This window comes from Cydia pomonella, chromosome 15, assembly GCF_033807575.1.
Source record: "Cydia pomonella isolate Wapato2018A chromosome 15, ilCydPomo1, whole genome shotgun sequence".
NCBI classification, from domain to species: Eukaryota; Metazoa; Arthropoda; class Insecta; order Lepidoptera; family Tortricidae; genus Cydia; species Cydia pomonella.
The window spans coordinates 15,372,185-15,397,141 of record NC_084717.1 but is presented as its reverse complement, the minus strand read 5'-3'; the positions used below and the strand labels follow the sequence as shown (position 1 = coordinate 15,397,141).

At 35.8% G+C, this 24,957-nt stretch overlaps 1 protein-coding gene across 1 annotated transcript in view; it reads left to right on the top strand.

The window, feature by feature from the left end:
• The window catches only part of LOC133525974 (G-protein coupled receptor moody-like), a 131,222-nt gene extending 109,328 nt beyond the window's left edge, over positions 1 to 21,894 (top strand). Inside the window, exons 3-5 of the mRNA XM_061862427.1 lie at positions 7,787 to 8,278; positions 14,812 to 15,050; positions 15,389 to 21,894. Coding sequence (XP_061718411.1) covers positions 8,060 to 8,278; positions 14,812 to 15,050; positions 15,389 to 16,229 — 1,299 coding nt within the window. The 5' untranslated portion in view covers positions 7,787 to 8,059 and the 3' untranslated portion in view covers positions 16,230 to 21,894. The remainder of the gene's footprint in view (positions 1 to 7,786; positions 8,279 to 14,811; positions 15,051 to 15,388) is intronic.
• The last annotated feature ends 3,063 nt before the right edge of the window (positions 21,895 to 24,957 follow it).

The window sequence follows — 24,957 nt, the reverse complement described above, 5'->3', positions numbered from 1 at the left end:
ATATACATTACCATGCAAACTTCGTAGTTTTTTTTAATACGTCATAAATGGTACGGAACCCTTCATGTGCGAGTCCGACTCGCACTTGGCCGCTTTTTTTTTAATAATGACTTCTAGGCAAAGATCTACAAACCAATATTTATTTCGATTTTATTTATAACGGTACATAATTAAGTCTTAAAATTCCCGAGCCTGTCTTTACAAAACTGAACAAACTTAAGAAACCTTATTATACAGTATGTAAATTAAGTAAAACCATTTACTCAAACCCGTTAATATTTAGCTCATACTGAGTAATTTTTACTTTGGGACCAACCTCGAAATCGCGAAATAAAATTTTTCACGTTGAAATTTTCTCTGAGAGAGTCAATTTTTTTACTTGTTGGACTTTACTATTAAGGATTCGAAGCTTCTGAAATAGCCTTAAACAATCCTCTGTCTGTCAGTGTCACAAACGCATAATAATAAAAATAGTATAAATAAAAACATAAAAAATAGAGGCGGTCAGACATTTAAGTCCAGTTCGCTCCTGCGCCACTCAAGTGACGCTTCTGTTTAGTAACTTTAACTTAAACGGAACAAAACATCTACATGTTTTTTTTTTTTACTTGCCTCGAAATTTTATAAGAACTTATGAAGCTCAATAAGTAATTATAGTTAATATCCGTGGGATCAGTTTTAGGATTCCGTAGTCAACTAGTTACACAACAACCCTTATAGTTTTGCCATGTCTGTCTGCCTGTCTTTCCGGCTGCAGTTTTGCTCCATGGTCGGTAGTGCTAGAAACAGTGGAAACCTGAAATTTGGCATTTGGATATATAAATCAGCTTTACGGCGACAAAGTTATAAAATAAAACTACAAAAACATTTTTTTAGAGGGGGCGTTGTTTACCTCTGCCTGTGTGTTATGTTTTCTTTTCTTTTATTGAGGAGTGCGATCAAGAGTATTTGTATTGTATTGTAGCTCCCCAACACAAACAATTTGGTCCCCTATAAAAAAATGGGGCCCCCTCTCTCTAACCTTTGAAATATGGGTCCAAAATTATGATAAAAATCGTGAACGTAAATCTTAGTGAAGACTTCTTAAGGAAAACTTTAGTTTAGTTATGAAGTGCACGATATTAGAATGACATCAGTAAAATGTCAGTCTGTTATCAGTGTATGTTTCCATTGGCCTGTAAGTTACTTGGTGTGGGAAACAGTATAAAACGTGATCGTGAAGCAGTTTCTACCCAATATCATACTTCCTTGCCATTTAGAAACAGTGGTTTTACTTATGCATTACCATATCGCTGCTTATGGTAACAGGTACTTGTTGAATATTTCACTTAAAGAATGAGACCGTATCTATTAGCATACATTACGTCATTTTACCATGCTCTGTGTATCCGCACTTTAATAGTTACTATGTAAAAATGTATGTGACTTGTAAAGGAATACTTAAAAGGGAAAAATAACTTTGCGAAATAACTGTACTTTTTATATAAAATTCCATTTTGGGAGAACGTTTTCTATTAACAAATCTCTTTGATTATGATACCGATCGCTTCAACATAATACATTATAGGTTTCGCTTTAAAAAAAAATGATTTGCAAAATTTGTAAAAAAAGGAGAAACTATAAACCTAGTTTTTTAATGTGTCAATAACATACTAAAAATCAAAGAGAATTATAAATTCGCGAGACGTGGATGTTAAAAGGAATATTTAATATCGATACTTTTTAACAGTATTATTGGGTCAAACAGCTTTTAGTAAAAGGTCACTTCTGAGGACAATACAAGATAACCACTCAATACATAAGACATTTTTATTAGAGTCTAAAGTACTGAAAAACTGTATCCCTCCTGTAAAGGTGCAGCGTGAAAATTAGCTTTATATTCCCTTAACTTTTGCAATGTCTACAGGAAAGACGCGAACGAGTTGAATTGAGCATAGGTAGGTACTACATATATAATGTGTATGACCTCATTTTCCTGGGTTCAAATCCTGGTAAGGGCATTTATTTGTATGATGAGCACGGATAGTTGGTCCTGAGTCATGGGTGTTTTCTATGAATTTATACATTATGTATCTTGTTGATGTTGACTAAGTACTCATAACACAAGCCTTATTGAGGTTACTGTGGAACTTAGTGAATTTGTGTAATAATGTCCTAATGTCCTATAAATATAAGAGCCTCGGTAGAGAGTACCATTTTGTACCATTTGGCGTTGAAACTCTAGGTCCATGGGGTCCCAGCGCGCACAAGTTTTTTGGAGAAATCGCGAAACGTCTGGTTGAAGTAACTGGTGACCGAAGAGCTGGCGGCTTCCTTGCACAACGTATCAGTATTGCGATACAACGAGGAAATGCCGCCAGCATCCTTGGTACAATGCCTCAAGGGCCTATTTTAGATATAAGCTAGTTATAGTAATCATCTGTATATATCCATTATGTATATTGTTATTGTCAATAAATATTTTTATTTCTTGTCCCGATTCTTAAAAAATAAATAAAAAAAATGTCCTATTTATTTATGTCATCAACTCAATAAGAAATGTTGAATAATGAGCCAAAAAGTGGAATAGCTACCGCTCCAGGCCGCGTAGCCAACGTGCAAATCGCTCCGTAGCGATCGAAACGCAACTGTCACTGTCGCACTAATATGGAAGAGTGATAGAGAGGCACAAAGCGATTCGTTGTCGAAGCGATAGCGATTATCACCTTGGCTAGGCCGGCAGGTCCGCTTATCACATTGTGCTAATGCTTCCATAAGCGATATTACACTCGTGACGTCAACAAACAAGCGAACTCATCTTTTACAGCCTAATAAAGTAAGCAGCCGAATGCCAAGCGATATTTCATTAACACTCTCGACCCAAAAACCAGAATTTGGGTCGCTGGACACTCGTAATACGCGGAGAAACAAAACGATAGCATTCAGGCTCCAATTCACACCCCTGCCCGGTCCTTTTCGTTCTTAATTAGAAAGGGCGGATAAATATAATCATTGTTACATTATTTTACTTTCTTGCCCTAGTTGTGTAATGGATACAATTCTTGGGAATTTTAAACTTTTTATGTAACAATAGCATTGTTGTAGCTTAGAATTCAAGTTACTTGTAGAAATGGCTTATTATTTCTTTGAAAATAATCTGTTCGGGTCTTCAAACATAGCCATAATAAATGAACAGTACCTATCGGGTTCAAGTTAACCTGGTTTTCGTAAAGGGCGTAAAAGTAAGCTAACTACTGATTTGAGCGTAACATAACTAGTACTTACATTAGCACTAGCTCTTAATTTTCACAACTATATTTGTAAAATATTGACAATTTTCGTTTTATTCTTTGTGTGTCATTTTTCGTTTGTTTAAAAAAAAGAAGAAGAGATGTATTAACTATTATATTTCACATAATATTTTTAGTTTTTCCAATTTAACTGAAATGTAGTAGTGAAGAAATCCCCACTCATATTAGCCCTACTAATATTATGAATACGAAAATAGTTGTCTCTTTTTAGGGTTCCGTACTCAAAGGGTAAAACGTCCATTACTAAGACTCCGCTGTCCTTCCGTCTGTCACCAGGCTGTATCTCATGAACCGCGATAGTTAGACAGTTGACATTTTCACAGATGATGTATTTCTTTTGCCGCTATAACAACAAATACAAAAAAATACGGAACTCTCGATGGGCGAGTCCGACTCGCACTTGTCCGGTTTTTTACTTCTTCACGCTTAAACCGCTGCACCGATTTAGATGAAATTTGTATTGCAGATACTTTGAGGCCTGAAGAAGAAAACAGGATAGTTATTATCAATTGTCATCGAACGCAGACGAAGTCGCGGGTAGATGCTAGTGCTAAATAGCTTTGCAATCTTAGCAGAATACCTCCGAACATCTCCATTCATGCAAAAAAATGTTGAGATCCTAATGCACCTTACATCGGACCCTTAATTAAACCGCACTCAGAAATCTTTTCACAAACTTTTTACCTGAGGAAAAATTGACGCTGAATTCGGGTTAAAAGGTTGCGTAGGCGATGATTTGGATGAGATGTGTGGGCCCGGTCACCGCATCGATCAATGTCGCTGACCTTGTGGGACAGGGCTCGCTGCTAAGGGTTACATCGTGTCAAGTTAAATTGTATAATACCTAACGCTTTTAGGTATGTATCCAACACTGAAAAAAATATGATCTATCGAGCACACATTAAAGCAAGCTCATTAAGATTACCTGCTTTATAAAATATCAGTGTCGTGGTATAAAAAAATATCAACAAATGTTTGGAAAACAGTAAAATACAGTAACGTGGGAATGTTCAAACAGTTATTGAACATTTCTAAGCATTGAAAAAACGATAAAAATAAACTAACAGTCACTAGCTACTCAAAACAGTAAAATTTGCAGTCTTTTCGGAACAGTTAAATGTACTGTTTTGTTCGATAGGCTTATATGGAACTGTTGAAAGCATTAAACATTAATGCAATTTCAATTATTATACATAAATGGTCTTTTTCTCAGTGTAGTAACGTTTATTTCCGTATTTTGGAGCACTTTGAAACACTTTTGTTACGGCTTTTTAGAAACCATAACATGTGGTTGAGAGAATTTAATGACACAATATGTAACTTGGAGTGACGGGGTGGCCTAGGAGTTCATGGCGTTAACCGCAATAGATGAAGACGTCAGTTCGAAACCGGCCTCCGCCATTGAAGGGCTTTGTCAGTTTTTCTTTAATATATGACGTACGTATTTCGGTTGACACATAAGGGCTTTACATCACATTTCCACTTTAAATTTATTTCTAAGCTTAATATCATCGTTCGCAGACGTTTCTACTGGATACAAAATTAATTTAGTATGAGATAACATGTCGTTACTGGTGAATTTCCAATATGACTTGGTACCCTGGTAGCAGTTTAAGAAGTGTAAGACTATTACGGTAGATGTCGCTAAAGCCTTCCTATAGCTCATATATGGTGGAAATATTCACTTTATTGGGTACGGTCTTGGTAGCTTAGATTGCAGAGCACTGTACTAGTGATAGTAGTAATCCAGTGGTCGTGGGTTCAAGTCCGAAGACAGTGAATTTTTCCAGTTTTAATTTATTTCTAAGCTTATTCACATTCAATTGGGTATAGTATTAAGTGACTTATTGAGACACTTAAACAATGACACCATTCGGTCAAAATCAAAATGTTTCCTTGATGAAAGCCGATAGAAGTTAGACATAATTTAAAGTACCATCATGGAACCATTATACGAGCTTTACTTAGGTATTATCCACAGGGCGGAAAAAAGGTTTTTTCGTCACAAAAATAGACTTTTAATAGGTAGCTAACCTATTAAAAATGTTCCAATCCTTTGTAACAAAAAGCGGGTAAATTCTGACGTCAGGATTGATGGGTTCTAGATAGCTTGAATGTACCTTTATTAGCTGACAGTACGTAAGCCTTAGTGCAATGTTATAAGGTCTATAATGGCCAGTTACGAGTGATGTTATTAGCAAACTCTTTTAGATTGGGGTTTATGGTATAATGAAAATACTGCTCGCCCCTGTTACGTGGAATTTTGTTTCATAGAAGGTTTCACTACGCATTTGTTTACTTCCCAGAAAAGGGTTTGGCTCTAACAAATTATTCTTTCGGATCCTTAAATTAAACCAATAAGAATTTCTTTCTCACTGTAGGTACTGAGGTGTATTCAGATAAGGTCGGGTTGTTTACTTTAAATTATTCGATACCTATACGAAATCAGATGAAAATCACCCAAATTTACATCATGTTAAGAGTCCCTTTTCGGGATTATCCGACGGTTTTTACGTTTGGGAATTACCCGAATACACCTATATCTCACGTGATCTAGTAAGATTCACTGCATGTAAAGTCATTCTTATTATTAAGGTCAAACGCGGCTTCTAACATATTTACTTGCACAATGCACATACATGTCGGCTGACTATCAAAGCAAACGCATTACATGCCATGACTCATATAATATCACGACAGTCGTATTGTGTCGCCGCTAAAAAATCATAATAACGGATATACTTGTCGATCTTATCGTAATAATTGTATGGATAGTAGGTATAATATTGACACGACACTGTATTCCTATTTTCGTTTGCGTAAATAGGTAGTTTGTAGTTTTTGTTTTAACGATCTCAATGGAAAAAAAGCAGTAAGTTAGATACAAAACAGACTAGCAAATATGATGGCATTTATTATTTCCGTGCTTCTTATATACTGAGTTTTCCCATAAGACCCAAAACAAAATGTTTAAAGACGATTCCATTTGGGCCTCGCATCTCGTCTCGCGCGTGTTAGAAATGAATTCTTGGTTTATAGATCAATTATGTACAATTTATATACACACGTTTTGTATAATTTTAGGAAATTTTCACACTATTTACATTTGTTTTGTTTGAACATTAGAAAACGCGAAACTCTTACACATTACAAAAATGTACAGGATGCGAAGATAAATTAACATGAAAATTTATTATTAAGTTAAAAACCTGCGAAAGCCATTACATCAATGTTTGTGGTCGCACGATAAAAGCCGCATTTTTGGAATTCAGTGTATATTAACAGCAGCAGGCGTCACATAATAAAATTGGGGATTAACCCTTCGGTTGCCGTAATTTAATAGTTACCGTAAATTTAATTACCTACCTTACTCCTGTGGCTTTCGGTTGCGGTAAACTAGAGCGTGAATTCTATTAACTTTTGGGCGTTTCGGTGGCTTTTTAATATAATTTATACGAGCAAACTTAACAGTTGAGTTTTAAATTTTGTCGACGATGCACCGCAGCCCGCAGCGCGTGCATCACAATGAATTTATATTTCATTTACTTGGCACCTTCATTTCTTTATCTAGTACTCAACCGAATTGGTCACGCCGCGTAAAATACATATATAGCTCCGATTAAACTTAACAACACAAATTGCAAGTAACTTACCATTTGTACATATAAAGTATGTAAAAAGAAAATTATTATAACGGTTATCGGCCATGTAGACTGGGAACGAGAGAGAATACAACTTTTAATTACTTTTAGTCATCAGCAAAATTAATAAGAATCCTTAGTACCTAGATATATACAAATAAACTTACCTACCTACATATCTACATATTACTTTTTATCAACGTTAAATTCTCGTAACAAAATAACAGTTTCATCCAAGCGTCCACTTCAGACACGGTATTGAGTAATAGTTTGACTACACTCAGCAGAATAAAAGGGTACCCCGATTTGGTGAACCACAAATGAGAAGCGCGGGACCAGACAGGCATGAAATCGCCGGTCAATCAATAATGCCCGACGATTATCTGCCGCAGATCGACCCATCTTTTCCTTTCAATCTATCATTTACGGAGGTCTACGTGACACATTCCCTTTGACGATAATGTTCATTCGAACATTGGTATAAACGTGACTGTAATCAGTCACCAATATTATATAACTATACATAGATAGGAAGATAGGTTATACTCATACATAAGGAGTACAAAAATACTTCCATATTTATTTAATTATTAATGCTGACTGCACGTAATAGAAATTATACTCGGTAAATATAATTTTACAGTAATTTGTTTACTATTTAAATTTTTCTAGTCACCTATTATAATCACCAGCTAAGCTCATTAAGCAAGACAAACAAGGCCCTCACGTAGTTAGGTAATGCATTGTTCACAAATAACTACCAATAGAAGTGTTTACGTTTAGCTATTTTGACCTGACGTGATTTATATTGTTTTAGTAATACGTTGGAACTGATTGTGTTTTAATTGTCAACAGATCGGGCCAGCGAGAACAATGCGAGCGCACTGATACGAGCGCTTCCTGACCAGCTGCGACCCGGATCGCCGACAAAATGCCTTATCACAGCACACTGCAGCCCCGGCCTCAGTTCTCGGACAGTTATCATCCGTGGGTGACCCCCGCGCTACCTAAGCAAGCTCATTAAACAAATTATGAGGAAATAGAAATGGGTGATGAACACCGTTCATTTGTGGCGTCAAAGCGGTGCGGAAATGACATGTGATTGATGTGTGCTTATTGGAAGTTAAAATGGGTGATTTGTCACCGAGTGCGTACGACAATAAGGACGACAATTTAACTCAGTTTAAGTTGGATGACTACTCCGACGAGGCTCTGGCGAAGATGGAGCTATTCAAGGACTACCCGGAGGCCTTGTTGAGGTTCGCGTCGGTGTGCTGCGTCCTCTTCATGCTGGTGGGGATCCCGGGGAACCTCATCACTATCATCGCCTTAGCGCGGTGTAAAAAGGTAAGAAACTTTGATGCGTAAGTTGTAACTTTTTAGTGTCAATACTTGAATAATTAATTGGGATGGACAAAGTTGTATTTCGCTAAAAGTTAGAGAATAATTAAAATAATAATTAAGAGCTGTAGTAATAGTAAATGAAGAAAGGGTTTAATTTTAAGTCCTCATCAAATCTTTTTAATGAATATCAGATAATATCTCTGCATATATGTATTTGTTTAAATGATAGTTCACATGAACATGACATCAACATACGAGCGGAACTGACACTAGTTAAATAAAAGGTTATCGATTTATCAATAACATTCAATATCGTCAGCTAAAATCGCATACCGGAGGAGTTACGAGGTTTTAAACTTTAAGTATTATAGAATAAAGTAGCAGATCCCAGTCATGTGGTGTGATGTTAATTGATCTAAGAGGTTAAATATACCTATGATAATAAACATCACTGAATGATATAATACGAGTAATATCTTAAATATTAAGTTGAACATCATATGTACCGATCGTTAGATCAATAGTAAATTTTGTTAAAAATATTAATATAGATCCAATGTTGCTATTATAATTCAATAATTGTCTAAAACAAAATAAATCATTTCCGTAGAGATCAATACACAATACCTAGGTATATTTCAAGTATAGGTATATCAACTCAATCATTAACTCAACCTCTGCTACTGGAAAACCTCCAAGTCCAAAATCCCTAAACTACTTATGTTCCAAAACTAATTTGAACATCTTTGTTTACGTTAACTGTTATTTCAATGACACAGTTCTAAAGCAAACTATTTTCATAAATGGTCAGGAAATCCCCAAACAAACAAAAAAACATCGGTATTCATATTCATACTTAATTACGTTCAATAACTTGTGAACCATATTTGTGGTATTGTACTATACTCAGGTAGTTTTACGGTATTTAAACAAATACTCCCTAGATTTGGTCATCAGTGTCATCACCTCGACACAGTAAAGATAAAAACAACATACTAATATAAAATACATAATTTAGTGTCTGTTTATCACATCGTAGATAATACGTGGTCATTGTTCTTGGTGGCATTGAAGCTGGCAGCAACAATAACAAAAACGATTCGAGATTTTATCGCGAAACAAGGCTAATTTTATACATCTTGTTCTCATACAATAATAATCTTAAGGTGCTGCATTACTGTTGCGTCGTTGTTACCGCTGCTGTATCTGACGATTTCCTTGATATAATGAGTGTCGGAATGAACATCATGATCGAGGCAGTAATGCGGCGGCGAACGTAAAAAAAAAATTGACGGATATAGCGGAGGCAACGATGCCGTAATAGTAATGGAGCTGCATTGACATCTGATCGTCACTTTAAGGGCGCGAGAACTCCCATGCGAGTTTAATTACCTTGCGGTATTTGTTCGGTCGGCCGAATTGGTACAACCAAATACCTCAATAGCCCGCAATTTCACTAAAGCCTGACCAGTAATATATTGCGGAATTTCATTGGAACTAAAATGTTCATACTTAACTGAACTATCACCCTATAAAGTACATGAGAATAACAGCACCCTCTTGACAATGATCAAGCAAGTTCATGCAAGTTCGCGTGCCGTCTAAATCAGCCCTTATAGATTGCACCAGCGTTACTGCAGCTATAGTTTACAACCGGAATTCATTTGTAGGATATACTTTTATACCGAAATTCAACACCAATTCATATGTCATAAACAGGAGACTTTTCAACTTTACAATTTACTTCGATGCCAAAAGTAATTTATAAAAAACAAAATTCCAATCAGAAATGTCACTTAACAGCTGACAGATCACATCAAAAACAAATCCAGATCTAGTTTATATCCTGTTATAACAATCACTATAAGCCTCCAAGCAGGTTTAGCGTGAGTGACATGAGTCGCCTATTAATTATTTCATAGTAGGTAACCGCTGAATTAAATAGCCAAAATCACACCGGAAAACCCATATTGGTATACTTAAATGAGAGAGGTAACTATAATAATTCAATTGGTCAATATTTGTGAAGCTTCACGGGTATAGGCACCTTATGTCGGTTAGCGCTTAAGCTATACTCGTTTAAAGGTATAAGATTACCGACGCTCCAATACTATTGGACGTCGTCGTGACGACGACGACGCGAACACGCCAACCGCCAAAAGGCAAAGGTAAAGGTTTTTTTTAATACCATGTCGGTGGCAAACAAGCATACGGCCCGATGGTAAGCAGTCACCGTAGCCTATGGACGCCTGCAACACCAGAGATATTACATGTGCGTTCTTTAAAAACGTGTACACTCCTTTTTTGAAGAACCCCATACTGTAGCCCCTCGGGAAAACTTCGGCAGGAAGCTTATTCCACAGCCGAAGCGTCCGCGAGAGGAAATTCCTCTTAAACCGCACAGTACGCGACCATTACGATTCTAGGGTGTGAGGATGCACACCCTGCCGACGGCGAGCGGTGCGGTGATAGAAAGCGGCCGTTGGCATCATGTCAAACAATCCTTCAGAGCACAGCCTATTGTACAAGTACAACACACACAAGGAGGCAAAGTCTCTCCTTAGACTTAAAGGTTCAATACCGCTTGTGAGTTGGTTGAAGGTTTACCCGTGGAACGTCACATTCATAATATGAAATCACTAATGTAAAGTAAATCTTTTCTGTATTCATTTAAATAAACCCGCCATCGAGTTAGATCTGGTCGCAGGTCGCAGTTGACTACATGCTAGTAACTTTTGGGTTGCCCGCCTTGCCCCGTATGAAAAACGCCTTATTCCAAATTAGCTTAGCAAATAAAGTTCGTAGTTACGAGTATATGACGAGCTTCACGACGGAAGCGGATTCTGGTAGCTGGTCGTGTTGCTATTGCGATGCAGCTAGTTGCTGGCTTTAGCGGAATTGGCTTATTATTTTTCACACTGCGGGATAAACGGCACAAACATACCCTTATACACGTTTAGGGTTTGTTTACACATTGATAAGTGTTAAGTGCAAGTTCATACATTCGCTACTAAAAATAAGATAAAAAAATGAAACAGTACTTAACACTAATAAATGAGTAAACAGGTCCTAAAGAACTCCGAATCTGTATGTGTGTATGAAGGTATGTTTGTGCCATGTCCCCCATAGTAGTATCAAAAATAGTAAGCCGATTCCGCTAAAGCATTTGTCAATTAGTTTTTTTGACATGGGTGACATGATTACGTTTGAACTGACTTAGAAAGGACGATGTCGATGACGTTTATTTTCGTAGATACTTTAGTCCGGTTGTTCTCCATGCTTTTTAATTTGATTATAATATTAACGACATATTTCACAATGTAAAAATGTCTTGCAACATTATCTATATGTGCGTTCCGTGAGACCCTGCTTATGAAGGCTATGGTCCCAGGTTCGAATCCTGGTAAGGGCATTTATTTGTGTGATGAAAACAGATATTTGTTCCTGAGTTATGGGTATTTTCTATGTACTATAAATATTTTATCTATATACGTATGTATATCGTCGCCTAGCACCCTAAGTACAAGCATTGCTGAGTTTATGGCTAGGTCGATTTGTGTAAGATTGTTCCCAAATATTTTTTTTATTTTTTTTTATTTAATTTATTAAAACAACAATAAATTTCATCCATTACATGATCTCTAAGTGGATAAACAAATATAAATAAAAGAATACAAATACTATTTTTTGCACAACTCAATAAAAGAAAACAATACAGAAAGAAAACAGCCACATAAATGAATTTAAAATTTTACAACTAAAAGTTCGTTATGGAAATGAATGTGACGCTTTTATTCATAACATTTTATTCTATGCCGTCAAAACACTGATGTTATCTTTCTTAATGATTTAATATTTAATGTGTACTCATTTGGTCGGACCGAGTGACGCTTCCTTGAATCGTGTAAAAATACAGAAAAACAATGGTTGGTATTGTTTTCCTTCCTTGTCAACTTGCGTAGTTTACTTTACCTTATAAAATTGTAGCCATATATGCTATAAGTAGGCATTCTAGATAATATCTGTTATAATATGAGAAAATCACGTTATTTCAATATTTTATGAAAAAATATTTTGGCAATTTTTAACATTTTGGCAGTGTGAGTATTGTAATAGATTAAGGCGAAGAAATGTATACACAGTTATGAACTCGACTGTACTTAGAAAAAGTATACATTTTTATAATGCGGTTCGACTCAATAAAATTTCGTTCAATGATCACTTCATTAGGTATCTAGAAGGGAAAGAAAAGTTAACAGAAGGTTAACTATGTCGGTCTGCTACAGTTATTTAAGATACAAGTGCGAAAAATAGGAATCACCTATTCGCACATGTATCGACCAACGTTTTAAAGTACATATGGCCCTTTAAACTTTCGACATAGGCACGGGAAGTTGTCATTCCCGCGCTAGTGCGGGAAATTAGCACCATATGTCTGCCGCCTTAAGAACATTGTAAGGGAGAATGGGGGAATTGGGAGCACTTAATTTCAAACGCTCTAAAATTATATAGAAATGTCATAAGCAGAATTAGTTTTTATGCGAACCGTCAGTTTGGTTATCTGTCTATCTAATTTTAACAAAATAATAATTTTAAGTTAATGTTATCCTACTAAACTTAGGCGAAAACAAAAGCTTTGCCGTTCCTTTTTACCAGAAACTGTATGGGATTATTGGAAACAGTCCGCGGGAGAAATGAAAACACTGAAGATTACCAATTTAGTATCACTTTTCAAGAATCTTTTTTTACCTCACGGGATACATAACATTTTCAAAGTAAAAAAAAATTGGTATGTCAATCAGTATGTAGTAGGAATCATTGAGAATCCAAGGGGTAATTCGGAACGCCCTCGTTTCCTTAGTTCATAATTACCCCTATTGGATAATATCAATCAAAATGAGTATTACTCCTGATTGTAATTTTGGTGAACTTGAAACCACCTGGGGTTTGAAAGCAGGTACCATATACAAGATAATAACAAAATTATTGTGACCACATGTGGATAGCTTCCGAATCTTATAGTCACTTAGGCACATGCAAGCCTCTTTATGTCCATGTTAAAGAGACTCAATATTTTTTTGTGCAATTAGAAGTACTATATATCTCACTATTTTTAATTACCCGCCGTTCCCAGAAATGTCCTCCCTAAATAAAAGACACTTCGTATAGTAAATAGGTTAGGTAATTTCATGTTTAAATGGAATCGCCACAGCCACAGCAGCTGGCTCCAGCTCTAGCGGACTGCTTACGTTTGAATATCGGCGTTGCTTGTGTGCAGTGCCGGAACGATATTCGAATTTAATAAAAATATCCTTATTTCTATGGCGCAATGAAGTTGCACTGCGAGTACCTTACACAAAATCAATATCAAATCATGATTATATTTTTAAATTTTAATGCAGCTTAAGGATCTCGGTGACTCGAAAAAAATACCATATTTACAAGCAAGCTAGTTTGTTGCAGTAACATCTAATCCGCCAATGATCCTATTTTTTTTTTTAAAATTATAATGTCGTACTTCAGAGCAATAATAACACAACTTTTAAGTAAAGTTTGTGGGACCGTAAAGTAGATTACAAAATATAAATTATTATAGGTATTAAGGCCCAGTAAAATAAATCGTTTCGAGAGTAATACATGTTATAATCGGTTTTAACTTTAAAATTATACAAAAAAAAAAACAATATATTATAAATTATATTACATATATTACATTATATGACATATATATTACAATCATATTGCATATATATTACGAAAAATAAACAAATACACGCTAATTTGATTAGATCAAAAAATCTCCAAATTATCATAAAATAATTAAATTTTCCCTATCTCATACAGTTAGTAAATTATACATATTAAAACACCGAATAAATCAAGATACTCGATAAAAACATCAACCCCAGCCGCAATCTTCTTTTCTAACTGTATGAATGCTATGGACAAAATAGCGGCGTGTGCGAAGTCAAGCGTTGCTGCCGGCTCGTTATATCTGCTATTTCTATGTGTGCGTGATGTGTGCGTGATGTACTAGTGCGACTGCTATTTTTGAATACTGGGACTTGTTAACCGCCGGGCCTTATTTGCCTCACCTACCTTAGGCGCCCTACCATACATAAATTATTAACTTAAAAATATGTCATATAGTAACGAAAGCGTGACTAAGGCCACTAAGACTGGAATCGAACCGGCGTCTTCAGCTAACCAGCTAACGTCTTGACCACTAGACCATCCACGGCGGCCTAAATTCTCGAGTATATACATCTTTAAAGGGCTTCGTGCCCTTGACGAACCCTAAAGGGCGAGCAGTAATTTGCGACGGGTACCGCCGTAGTCGAGTGGTCTAGTGGTCAAGATGTTAGCCGTGTTAGCTGAAGATGCTGGTTCGATTCCGGCCTGGGCCATCAGAGGGCTTAGTCGCTCATACAGTTGTCGTAATAAGAATTTGTACATATACAGTTATAAAAACATGCTACTTCCAATATTATCTAAGCATAATTGCAACAAGCATTAACTTTGCTTCCTTCTTCCAGGTCCGGAACGCAACCGCGGTGTTTATAATGAACCTTTCTTGCTCCGACCTCCTCTTCTGCTGTTTCAACTTACCTCTAGCCGCGTCGACGTTTTGGCAGCGCTCCTGGGCGCACGGCAGGACACTCTGCCGCATGTTCCCGTTGGCCAGATACGCGCTGGTCGCGGTGTCGCTGTTCACCGTGTTGGCTATTACCATCAACAGATATGTCATGATATCACATCCGCGGCTCTATCCCAAGTAAGTCGATATTTTTTTCCTGAAACATATTGTAAATAATACTTACTAAGAGCGCTTTAAAAGTTTTTGCAATGCACTGTTCCTGAATGGGAATACTTCCTATATAATTATGGAAATATTTCTGTGAACGACGCGTCGTAAAGTTATATGAACAAATGCAAGGAAAACAAATCTCTTGCTGTACTCGGAGGTATACTTGGATATTTCCATGCGAATTGTTTGTATTTTTATAAATAAAATCGAATTCATATATTGGGAGATATTACTTAGCATGATATTTATAGAGTAAATGTAACAATACATTTTGATTATAATGCAACCATTTGTTTTGTCTCCAGGCTGTATAAAAGACAGTATTTGGCAGTCATGGTGGCCAGTACTTGGGCGTTCGCATTTGGAGCGCTCATAGCGACGTGGTTCGAAAAATGGGGGCGTTTCGGCCTCGATCTCAGCATTGGCTCCTGTTCCATACTTCCGGATGACAACAAAAGATCTCCAAAAGAGTTCCTCTTTGTCGGTGCGTTCATGCTTCCTTGTCTCGCTATAGTTATTTGTTATGCGAGGATATTCTGTATAGTTCGAGAAGCAGCAAGAAAATCAAGAGCACCGGCGCGGAGCCGGACTCGACCCGGAAGAGAAGACTCGGCTATGGGCTCGGCGTCCACTGCGGTAGAAAGGTCGCCGGGCCCTGAAAATGGAACTAACCACGCGCCGCCTCCGCGCAGAAATCTTCTTGCTCCCCCAGTCTTACATTGTCCACCGACTCCAGGCCCTGAGCGATCCTCATCCTCAGGCGTAGATACCTTAGACGGGCACGACGAAGAAAGTGCACTAGACGCTAAGCGGACGCCAAGCGGAAGCGAGACTACTAAAAGACTGCGCCAAGCGGCCGCAGCTTTAAAACGAGCACCAGGACCCGTCCGTGCACCGCGTCTTACGCCAAAAGACAGGAAACTATTAAAAATGATTATGGCAATTATGCTCTCATTCTGGGTCTGCTATCTCCCGATAACGCTGACGAAGATATTTCGCGAGTTCACTTCGTATCCGCTGGCAAACATTGCTGGGTATATTCTTATCTATTTGACGACGTGCATCAACCCCATTATTTATGTAGTAATGTCCAGTGAGTATCGGCAAGCCTACAAGAACCTGCTCATGTGCCGCCGAAGGGCGTGACGGTCACCGGGAGATGGCGTCGTGGAGAAGCAGCCACCGTGACTAGTCGTCGACGGGAGAACTCACTGTATCTCCCTCAAACCGATGAATAATAGTATTTCTCAAAGAACTTCACTCTAAATACTCTTGTCAGACTATATAATGAGCGAGTACCTTACAAGTGAGTGTGAAGTGGATTTTTTTACAAAAATCGTTTTAATTGCGAGCCGTCCGTGATTGTGCTAGTGGAGGTGGAGTGATTGTTGACACGTAGAAATGAGACTTTCATTGGTATGAGTAAGTTATTGATGACATAATGATTGATATTCAAAGTATACATAAAGTAGTCCTAAACTGTAAGTTAATGTGCAATCTCTTTGTAACCCGTAATTTATTACATGACATTATAATGTACAGGCAAGCTGCGAATGAGTCGCAATTGTTTCGTATTTAACTTGTCCGGATTTTAATTGTGTTAAATTTAGCTTTTAAATAATCAACGTATGTATATTATAGACGCTTAGCAATAAAGGAGCAAGGATACAATAATATTAAAGAGCAATAAAATATTGTAATTTTGGAGAAGGCATTGAAAGGCTAAGCAGTCTATACCTATTTATAAAATGAAATAGTACAGTGTACAGTAAACATCCTATACAAAATTATAAGGTGCGAACACTCTATTACGTTTTGGAAAACAATGTATTTTTCAGTATTAAAGTTATCTTTGGCTCAGCCGACTTCTACGTCCGACTTCTACGTTTTAGAGTATTCTACTTTATCGAGCTTTGTAATAAGGAGTTTACATTGCATTGAGTTTTAGAGCAGAGCAAAAATTTTATTTTTGTATCCGTATGATTCCACTTTTTATTTAGACGCATGAGACTCAAGTCCTCATTGTTGTGGTTAAAGTAACATTTTTTCTAATTAAACTTTTACCGTTTATCTATAAAATGGTGATTGTTGTAATATTGTTGATATTTTTTTTTTACTAAAATTATAACATTAATTAAATTGTAGCATTAACGATAATAGTTACGTACAAAGTGTACAATATCAATGTGTGATATTATTGTATTTAAGCGGGATGTCAAAGACATTGTAATTCGAAACGATGGTTATTGAATCGAAGACGGTGCTGTTTAACGAAATAAAGATAGGTTTTGTAGAATTCATTGATATTGGCCTAAATTTGTTGATTTAGATTTTTATCTTTTGATCGCTATACGTGATTCAATTTAATATTTGTGTCTGCGACCGCCAAAACGTCCTATTTTTTTTCTTCCTTGGCAGGATATTCGTAATTCGTATAAAGGTACAAATCGAAATATGCTTATAGCAAGTGACAAAGTGGGACGTTTTGCCAGCCGTGGTCACATTTAAGATTAACGTTCTTACTATTACATGCATTAGGTACTCATGGAACTACGTTTTCCTCTAAATTACTAAGATTCTGATATGCCAAAATAGGCATAGTCTAATGAATTATAAATAATGTGTATTTTCTTTTTTCTCTTATCATCCCTATTTTTATTAACATATAGGTACATGGTCACTCTAATGGGCCACTAGATTTGTTTCAATGAATGACACTAAATGTAGGCAAAATACTGTTTTTTCCATTTCATAACTAAAGCAAAATGTGACGTATGACCAATGATTATGCAAAAGAAACAAATATTTTTACAAAACAAACCCTTGGTACTCCTTGTTAGTCAATTATGGAGTACACAAAAATACAGACACTCATTTAATATTTTTGTCGTACCCACTTGTAGTCACATAATAGCGGTTAAAAGATTAAAAATTGAATGTTAAAATATTGTAAAATCGGGTTCCTTTAGTATCCACCGCAGCTAACGGATGTTAGTCGTAACGTGTTTGACAAATATAAATAGTCAACATTTATGGTCAGTGAGCGTACCTACAGTAAAATGTTGGAGTCGTGCACGCACACCTCACGTAAGCGGTGTGCCGTCTCTTAAGGATCAGGCCGCGTAACCAACGTTACAATCGTTCACGCTCCGTAGCGTATCGTAGCTATCTCTCTCTATCACTCTTTCATATTAGTGCGACTGTGACAGTTGCGTTTCGTTCGCCACGGAGCGTGAACGATATGCACGTTGGCTACGCGGCCTGTTTATTACAAGCGCATGTTCACGTGCACGTCTACGCACATCCAGCGCGGACAGACTTTTAACTGTAAGCCCGTTTTTGTTGTATTATATGTTGAGTGAGAATAGCGAACGTAAAAAGTTATTCTGATGCATTGCATTCTGTTGCATTTATATTATAAATCAAAGTGAACTCAAACCATTCCAAATATAGGATATAGGAATTAACTTTAAAACTTAAGTACGACTAGGCAACTTCCTCAGGTAACTGAAATTGTAACTAAAATTGGAAGTGAGTATATTATTATAAAGTGTTAAGGAGTGACATTTATACGATACTTATAAAGTTGTACGAGTATACTTGTATTTACCTCCTAAGACGTTTTTCCAAAGACTATATTTTTACTCATGATACCTAAACAAGGTTAGTTTGCCAGCTTGAAATATTTTATTTGGTAATATTTTGATTTATTTGTTAAATTACACTAAACAATGACGTACGCGTGACATTTAATGGTTATATTAATTAATTATTGTAATACCTGATGGATATATTTAAAATAACTATATTGTCTACATAACCAATTAAACTTTATTCTTGAGAGACCCCGGCAAGCTCGGCCGAATTTCACCTTCCCATACAAACGGAGTCTCGTTCTCATTTTAAAACTACGTAACATGTTGGATTGTAATGAAACTTGCACATACAATAACATAAGGCTAGGGCTGAAATTATTACTTCACCATATAAAACAAACGATGAAGACTAAAACAAGTTTTGTATGAAAATCTTAAATTCGCTATCTAAACTAACAGCCCTAGGGCTATTTGTTAGGTATATCAAGATATACCTTAACTAATTGTAAGTACAAAGTTTCAGAGAAATCTACGTAGTCGTTTTAAAATGAAAGCGTAACTAGGTTTGTATGGAGAACCGAGCTTGCTGGGGACCCTTAAGAGTTTTAAAAATTCCAACGTTTTTAAGATTATTTTTTATTTTTATTTGTTTATTTATTTGTACCCAAGTAAACATGGTTTTGATAAAATTACTGACTTGTTTGCAAACAAGCCACTGCCACTCGAATGAATATTTTTGAAGCGCAAATATGTACTGCCATATCTCTGAAGGCCATATTTGTTGTAACTTCATGCGGGCCTAATTTACGTTAACATTATCATGAAGTGTTTTGATATTCGCAAATTATACAAGTACTTAAAGCGACTGTGTTGTGGAATGTTAGTTTTTGGGCCCATATAGGCTTAAACGCATCGAAAAAAATAGGAATTAAATAAATTTAATACAATAACAATAAAAAAAATCTGTTCTAAAACTGATTTAAAAAAGCTGGCGTCGATCATCTATGATAATGTTGACGTACTCGTATTAAATTTAAGGTCGTTGAGGATATCAGTCTCCTTAATAATTGAGAGTCGACGAAATATTGCAATATCAGAAAGTCGATATAGTTGTGTATTTTGTTTATATTTAGATGAAATAGCATAACTTTAACTTATGCCAGACTTTTATAGCAAACCTTTATGTAAACACCTCTATAATTAACGTGGAACCAGTAATGGGGTGGTATAGAAAATATCCTGTAAAATTAGTAATTATCATCAGTTTTTAAACGCTCGAAACCTTTTACCATAAACAAGAGCCATGGAGTTGCTTGAGGGGAATTCCTAGTTGCAATATTTCCATACAAACTCTCGCGACTGTTTCATCCCTGGATTTTAAACCTAGAGCAATAATTTTTCAAATAAGATCAATATCATCAATATCTGTGCCGCTATGTTTTGCGTTTTTGGATTAGTACCTGGGCGACCGAGCTTTGCTCGGTTATAACTATTTATTGTAATATGGTGGTCTATAGGTGATAATCTTAACTACATTTTTTTAGTAAATTAAACTTGTCTAAAACAATAAAAATTAAAAAATTGTATATAAACTTAAACATATAAAAAAAAAAGTTAGTCACCGGGCGAGATTCGAACCCGTAACACTCGTTTAGCAGTCCGCGTCTTAACCCGCTGGACCAGACGGACAGTGGCCGGCAACACGAAATTAGCGACCATATTCTGCGTCGAAAGACAAACGCATGAAAACTCGAAAACACGCGTTTTCCCAAACATAAGAATAATCTAGATAGATTGTATACCCCCTAAAACCCCCATATACTAAATTTCAGCGAAATCGTTAGAGCCGTTTCCGAGATCACAGAAATATATATAAATATATATACAAGAATTGCTCGTTTAAAGGTATAAGATTTTATTTTGAAGAAACTTACAGCGTTTCGTTAATCTCAAAAACGGCTCAAACTAACTGGCTGCAAAAAAGGCGCAGTATACAAATATGACAACAAATATCCAAAAAATCAAGACATAGTGGCATAGATTATTTCTTTCTCTTGCAGTTTACAAAATTTTATAATGATTAGTTGCGTTGTGGAGGAGGAAACAATCGAAAGCAAAACCTCGATTTTCGAGTTTATTTCGTGGGAATTTTAGTCCGAGCTGCAGTTGTCCTTATCGCACGCACGTACTCTCGCCCACCGCAGCGCGACAGAAACAGTTTCCGAAAATTCGAGATTTGAAAAGTTGCTCAGCTAGGAATTTCTCTTAGTTTATCGTTGATTTTTGTTAGTTTTAATATTAATGGCGCACTGAAAAAAAAGTTCTATCGGGTATACGTTAAAAGTGATTTTCATTAGGATTAACTACTTTATACAATATCAACAAATGTTTGAAAAACAGTAAAATACAAAAGAGTAACCTTAACTGTTTGAACATTTCTAAGTTAATAATGAAAATAAACGAACAGTCACTACATTTCAGCCACTCAAAACAGTAAAATTTAATGTCTTTTCGGAACAGTAAAATTTACTGTTTTGTTCGATAGGCTCATATGTATCTGTTTAAAGCATTAAACGTTAATGCAATTTCAATTGTTTTAAATGATTTTTTTAGTGCGCCATACTGCCCATGACTAGAAGAAACATATAGTTTTAATTTGTCAATAATATTGAAACCAATTGCCGTATCTTTCATTTTCCGTATAGCGTTAGTAAGTAAGTAAATATTCTTTATTGTGCACCATACAGTTAAAAATAGACAGGAAATGAAAAAAACACGTAAAAGTTAGGTAACAACAGGCGGTCTTATCGCTAAGAAGCGATCTCTTCCAGACAACCTTTTGGTAGCAGGAAACTATGAACTAGACATTTTACAGGTGTAGGAGGAATATCAAAATACTATAAATTTCCTCTTAAATGTCCCATGAATGGTGCCGTTAACATATGCTACAAATCCACAAAACACGTAGACGTAATAGGCAGTTCACGTTTTCAAAATTTTCAACAAAATTCTAAAGGTTGCAACACAAGCATAAATTGATATATATTTTGAATAGTATCTTCTGTAATACCCATTGATTCTTTCAGTTAGTGATTCGGCATTCCTCGTTGTACCTATATATCTAAAATCCTGATTATAATATATAAATTTAATAAATCATTGTAAATTTTTGTGATACGAGTATTACTTTATTATGGAGTCTAAATTACATGACATGTTCCAGAAAAAATAAACTAATAGGTATATATTAATACAAACTAAAAAATATATATTGTGATTGTGTTGTAGTTACACATCACAATGTGTAACTCTTAACGGGTCGATTCGAACTTTACGTCAAATATTAGATCTATGTAGATACGATATGGATTGGATATGTCATTGCCAAAAGTGACGTTTTTGTTTGAATTACTTCCGATCTATATCGTATCTGGATCTAATATTGTACGTATCTGAAAGTTCGAATTGGGCCGTAATTCTGCATACTGTCAACTTTTTTAAGGGCATCTGGGCAGATGACATAAGTAATATTTCCTTTTTTAGATTGTAAGGTGATTACTAATATCTACTGATTTGAAAACGCGGTATTTCACCTAAAATGTCTTAGTTTTATATCCGATTTGTTCCGATAATTATATATACATCAAAACATGCTGAAATGGATTATAAAATAATTAATCAGTGACAAATGTTTAAAGTACAAACCACACAAAATTTAATATTTAATGACTACAAGTAACACAATATTTAATGACTAATTCTTGTAAAAATATTTTTTAACCTTATCCTGCATTTTTAGCAGTAATACTCAATTTAGAAATTATGACAAAATTGTAAGCCAACACCAAAAATTGTAGGTACCAAAGAACCAATTTGTTGGGTCCATGCCAACCCTAAGCCATTGTACTTACCAAAGATGTAATTAAAATAAATTATAATGTTCAAATTAGTTTGATTTTCTCTTATTTATCCTTATTTAGCAAGCCTCAAGAATGATCATTATTTAACATTCGTATTATTATACAACGTGTCTCTACTCTCTGGACATTGACCGAGATCCCGAGTAGAGTTCATTCACAGGAATGTTCTAATATGGTACATTTTTGATTAGATAATCATAAAAAATATATATTTTAATACCAATAAATCGGAGCATTCTCAATTAGTCGTTCACAATGATGATACGATTAAAGTGACACTAGTGACATGACATACTCTTAATTACCGTTTATTGTAATACATGGTGTTCAGAAGTATTAAATCGTAAATCATTAATTTCTCCATTAATACTGTGGCGTTTAGAATCAAAATGTGTATATAGGTTAGAAATACCCTAATCGACACGTCCTATTCATCTATGTCCAGAGGGTAGAGACACGTTGTATATTCATATTATACAAAGTTACATTCGTACCAACCAGATTAGTATAGGTAGAGTCTGTCCGGAAAGAGATGATCCCACCGAAAACATTTTCATGTAAAAAGACGAAACCATAAGGCATATATTTTGACTAGCCTCTCTGACTAGACTCTACGCCCTAAGAGTTTGTGTAGAGTTAGAAGTTTGGCTCTACATGAGATCTGATAACTTTTTGACAGTAAGCCTGTGGTTGTGAGCCTATGGTTTCGTCTTGTTGTTTTTGGTGGGATTTCACTTCTTTTTGTAAGTTGCTTATGACAATCTTCCATCCCCCAATTTAAAGGTGGGGGGAGATTTATTAAAAATCCTGAAATATGTGTTTTATTATTTATAACAAGGAGTCCATATACAAATTTTCATCCCCTAGTTTAAGGGTTGAGGGGTAAAAGTTCCAGTTTTTTGTCTGTTGTTTGTGTACTAATACTAGCTTACACAAATTTCAACTTACTAGGACTTCAGAAACTACCCTAAGAGTTTTGATGATCATCAGTGAATGAGTGAGTGATTGTCAGTCATCAGTGAGTGTCAGTTACGAAATCGGGGTTAGATACCTATCAATAAAATCTAAAGTATAACTTTTTATGTTTGATAGGTCCAATATAAAAATGTATTGATATCATATCCCGAGAATTTTGTTTATCTGGAAAAATATGAGGGTTCAAAGAAACAAAGAAGCGCCCTTGCGCTTCGCTTGGCTCGTCTTGGCGGGGGCAATGCAGTGCCCCCAAATTCGTAGAATGTATTGATTGGTTCCCATATAATCCACAACTCTTCTCTTTCCGCACAGACTCTATTGAATTGTAAAGAAATGTCACACAAACAACAGCTTTATTTACTGTATTTTACTTATGGTACTATTATAACCTCAAAAATAGGAATGAATATACTTTTTTTATTCTACTGTTACTTACTTACAAAACTTTAATATTAAAGTTAATTTGGTATATTGAACTCTGGGTATATAAGAAGCAGGTTGGTCTTCTACTTCTTCTTTGCTCCATCCCACTTTAGGTTGGGTCAGCTCTCCTAATTATTTAGGCCATGAGATTTTGTCGAGGGTTGTCGAGTTGGGGTACGTAGGTAGGTACTTTGTTTTTAATGCATCTGTATAAAAATGAATGAAAATATGTTTGTAACACGTCCTGTTCGACAAAATTGAGTATTTTTTAACCAACTGACATTGACTAATTATTATTTTTCCCGTTTTTTAAGGAAAAAAATAAAATTATTAATCATTCTAAATGTTATTTGATGTCTAGTGCACTACATAGTCATTCGTAGAAAGAATTTGTTAGGGACATACCGTTAACTTGGCTGATTTGTTATATACTTGTAATTCGACAATGTCTGATGCGGAGCTTGCTAAGATAATGCTTTTCAAGGAGTATTCCGAAGGGTTATTGATATTTGCTGTGACGTGTTGTGTCATCTACATACTGGTTGGGATTCCTGCAAATCTCATCACTATCATCGCGTTGGCTCGCTGCAAGAAAGTAAGTGAGATTGGACCCACTGTCTGTTTTGTTTATGCGACTCCGGAAAAGCCATTCAAATTGCCAAAATTTCTAGTATGCACGTCACGCATGTAGCGCGCGTGGAGTTTTGGCTACTTGAATAACGTGTTACCTTACCTAAAATTTACGTACCTAGGGAATGTTCTCGGTGTTTTTTTTTTCTGCACTTTTTTGCCAAACCTTCTTACAGTTAGTTTCGATTTCCAACGAGTGACGTAGATGTTAAATGAAACAGTCGTCAACTGTTAAGAACATTGAGTAATAACCCCTTATCTGAAATCATGAAATCGAGAATGTCATGCAATTTGCACATCTGGAAGCTGCAACTAAGTATAAAAAACGCT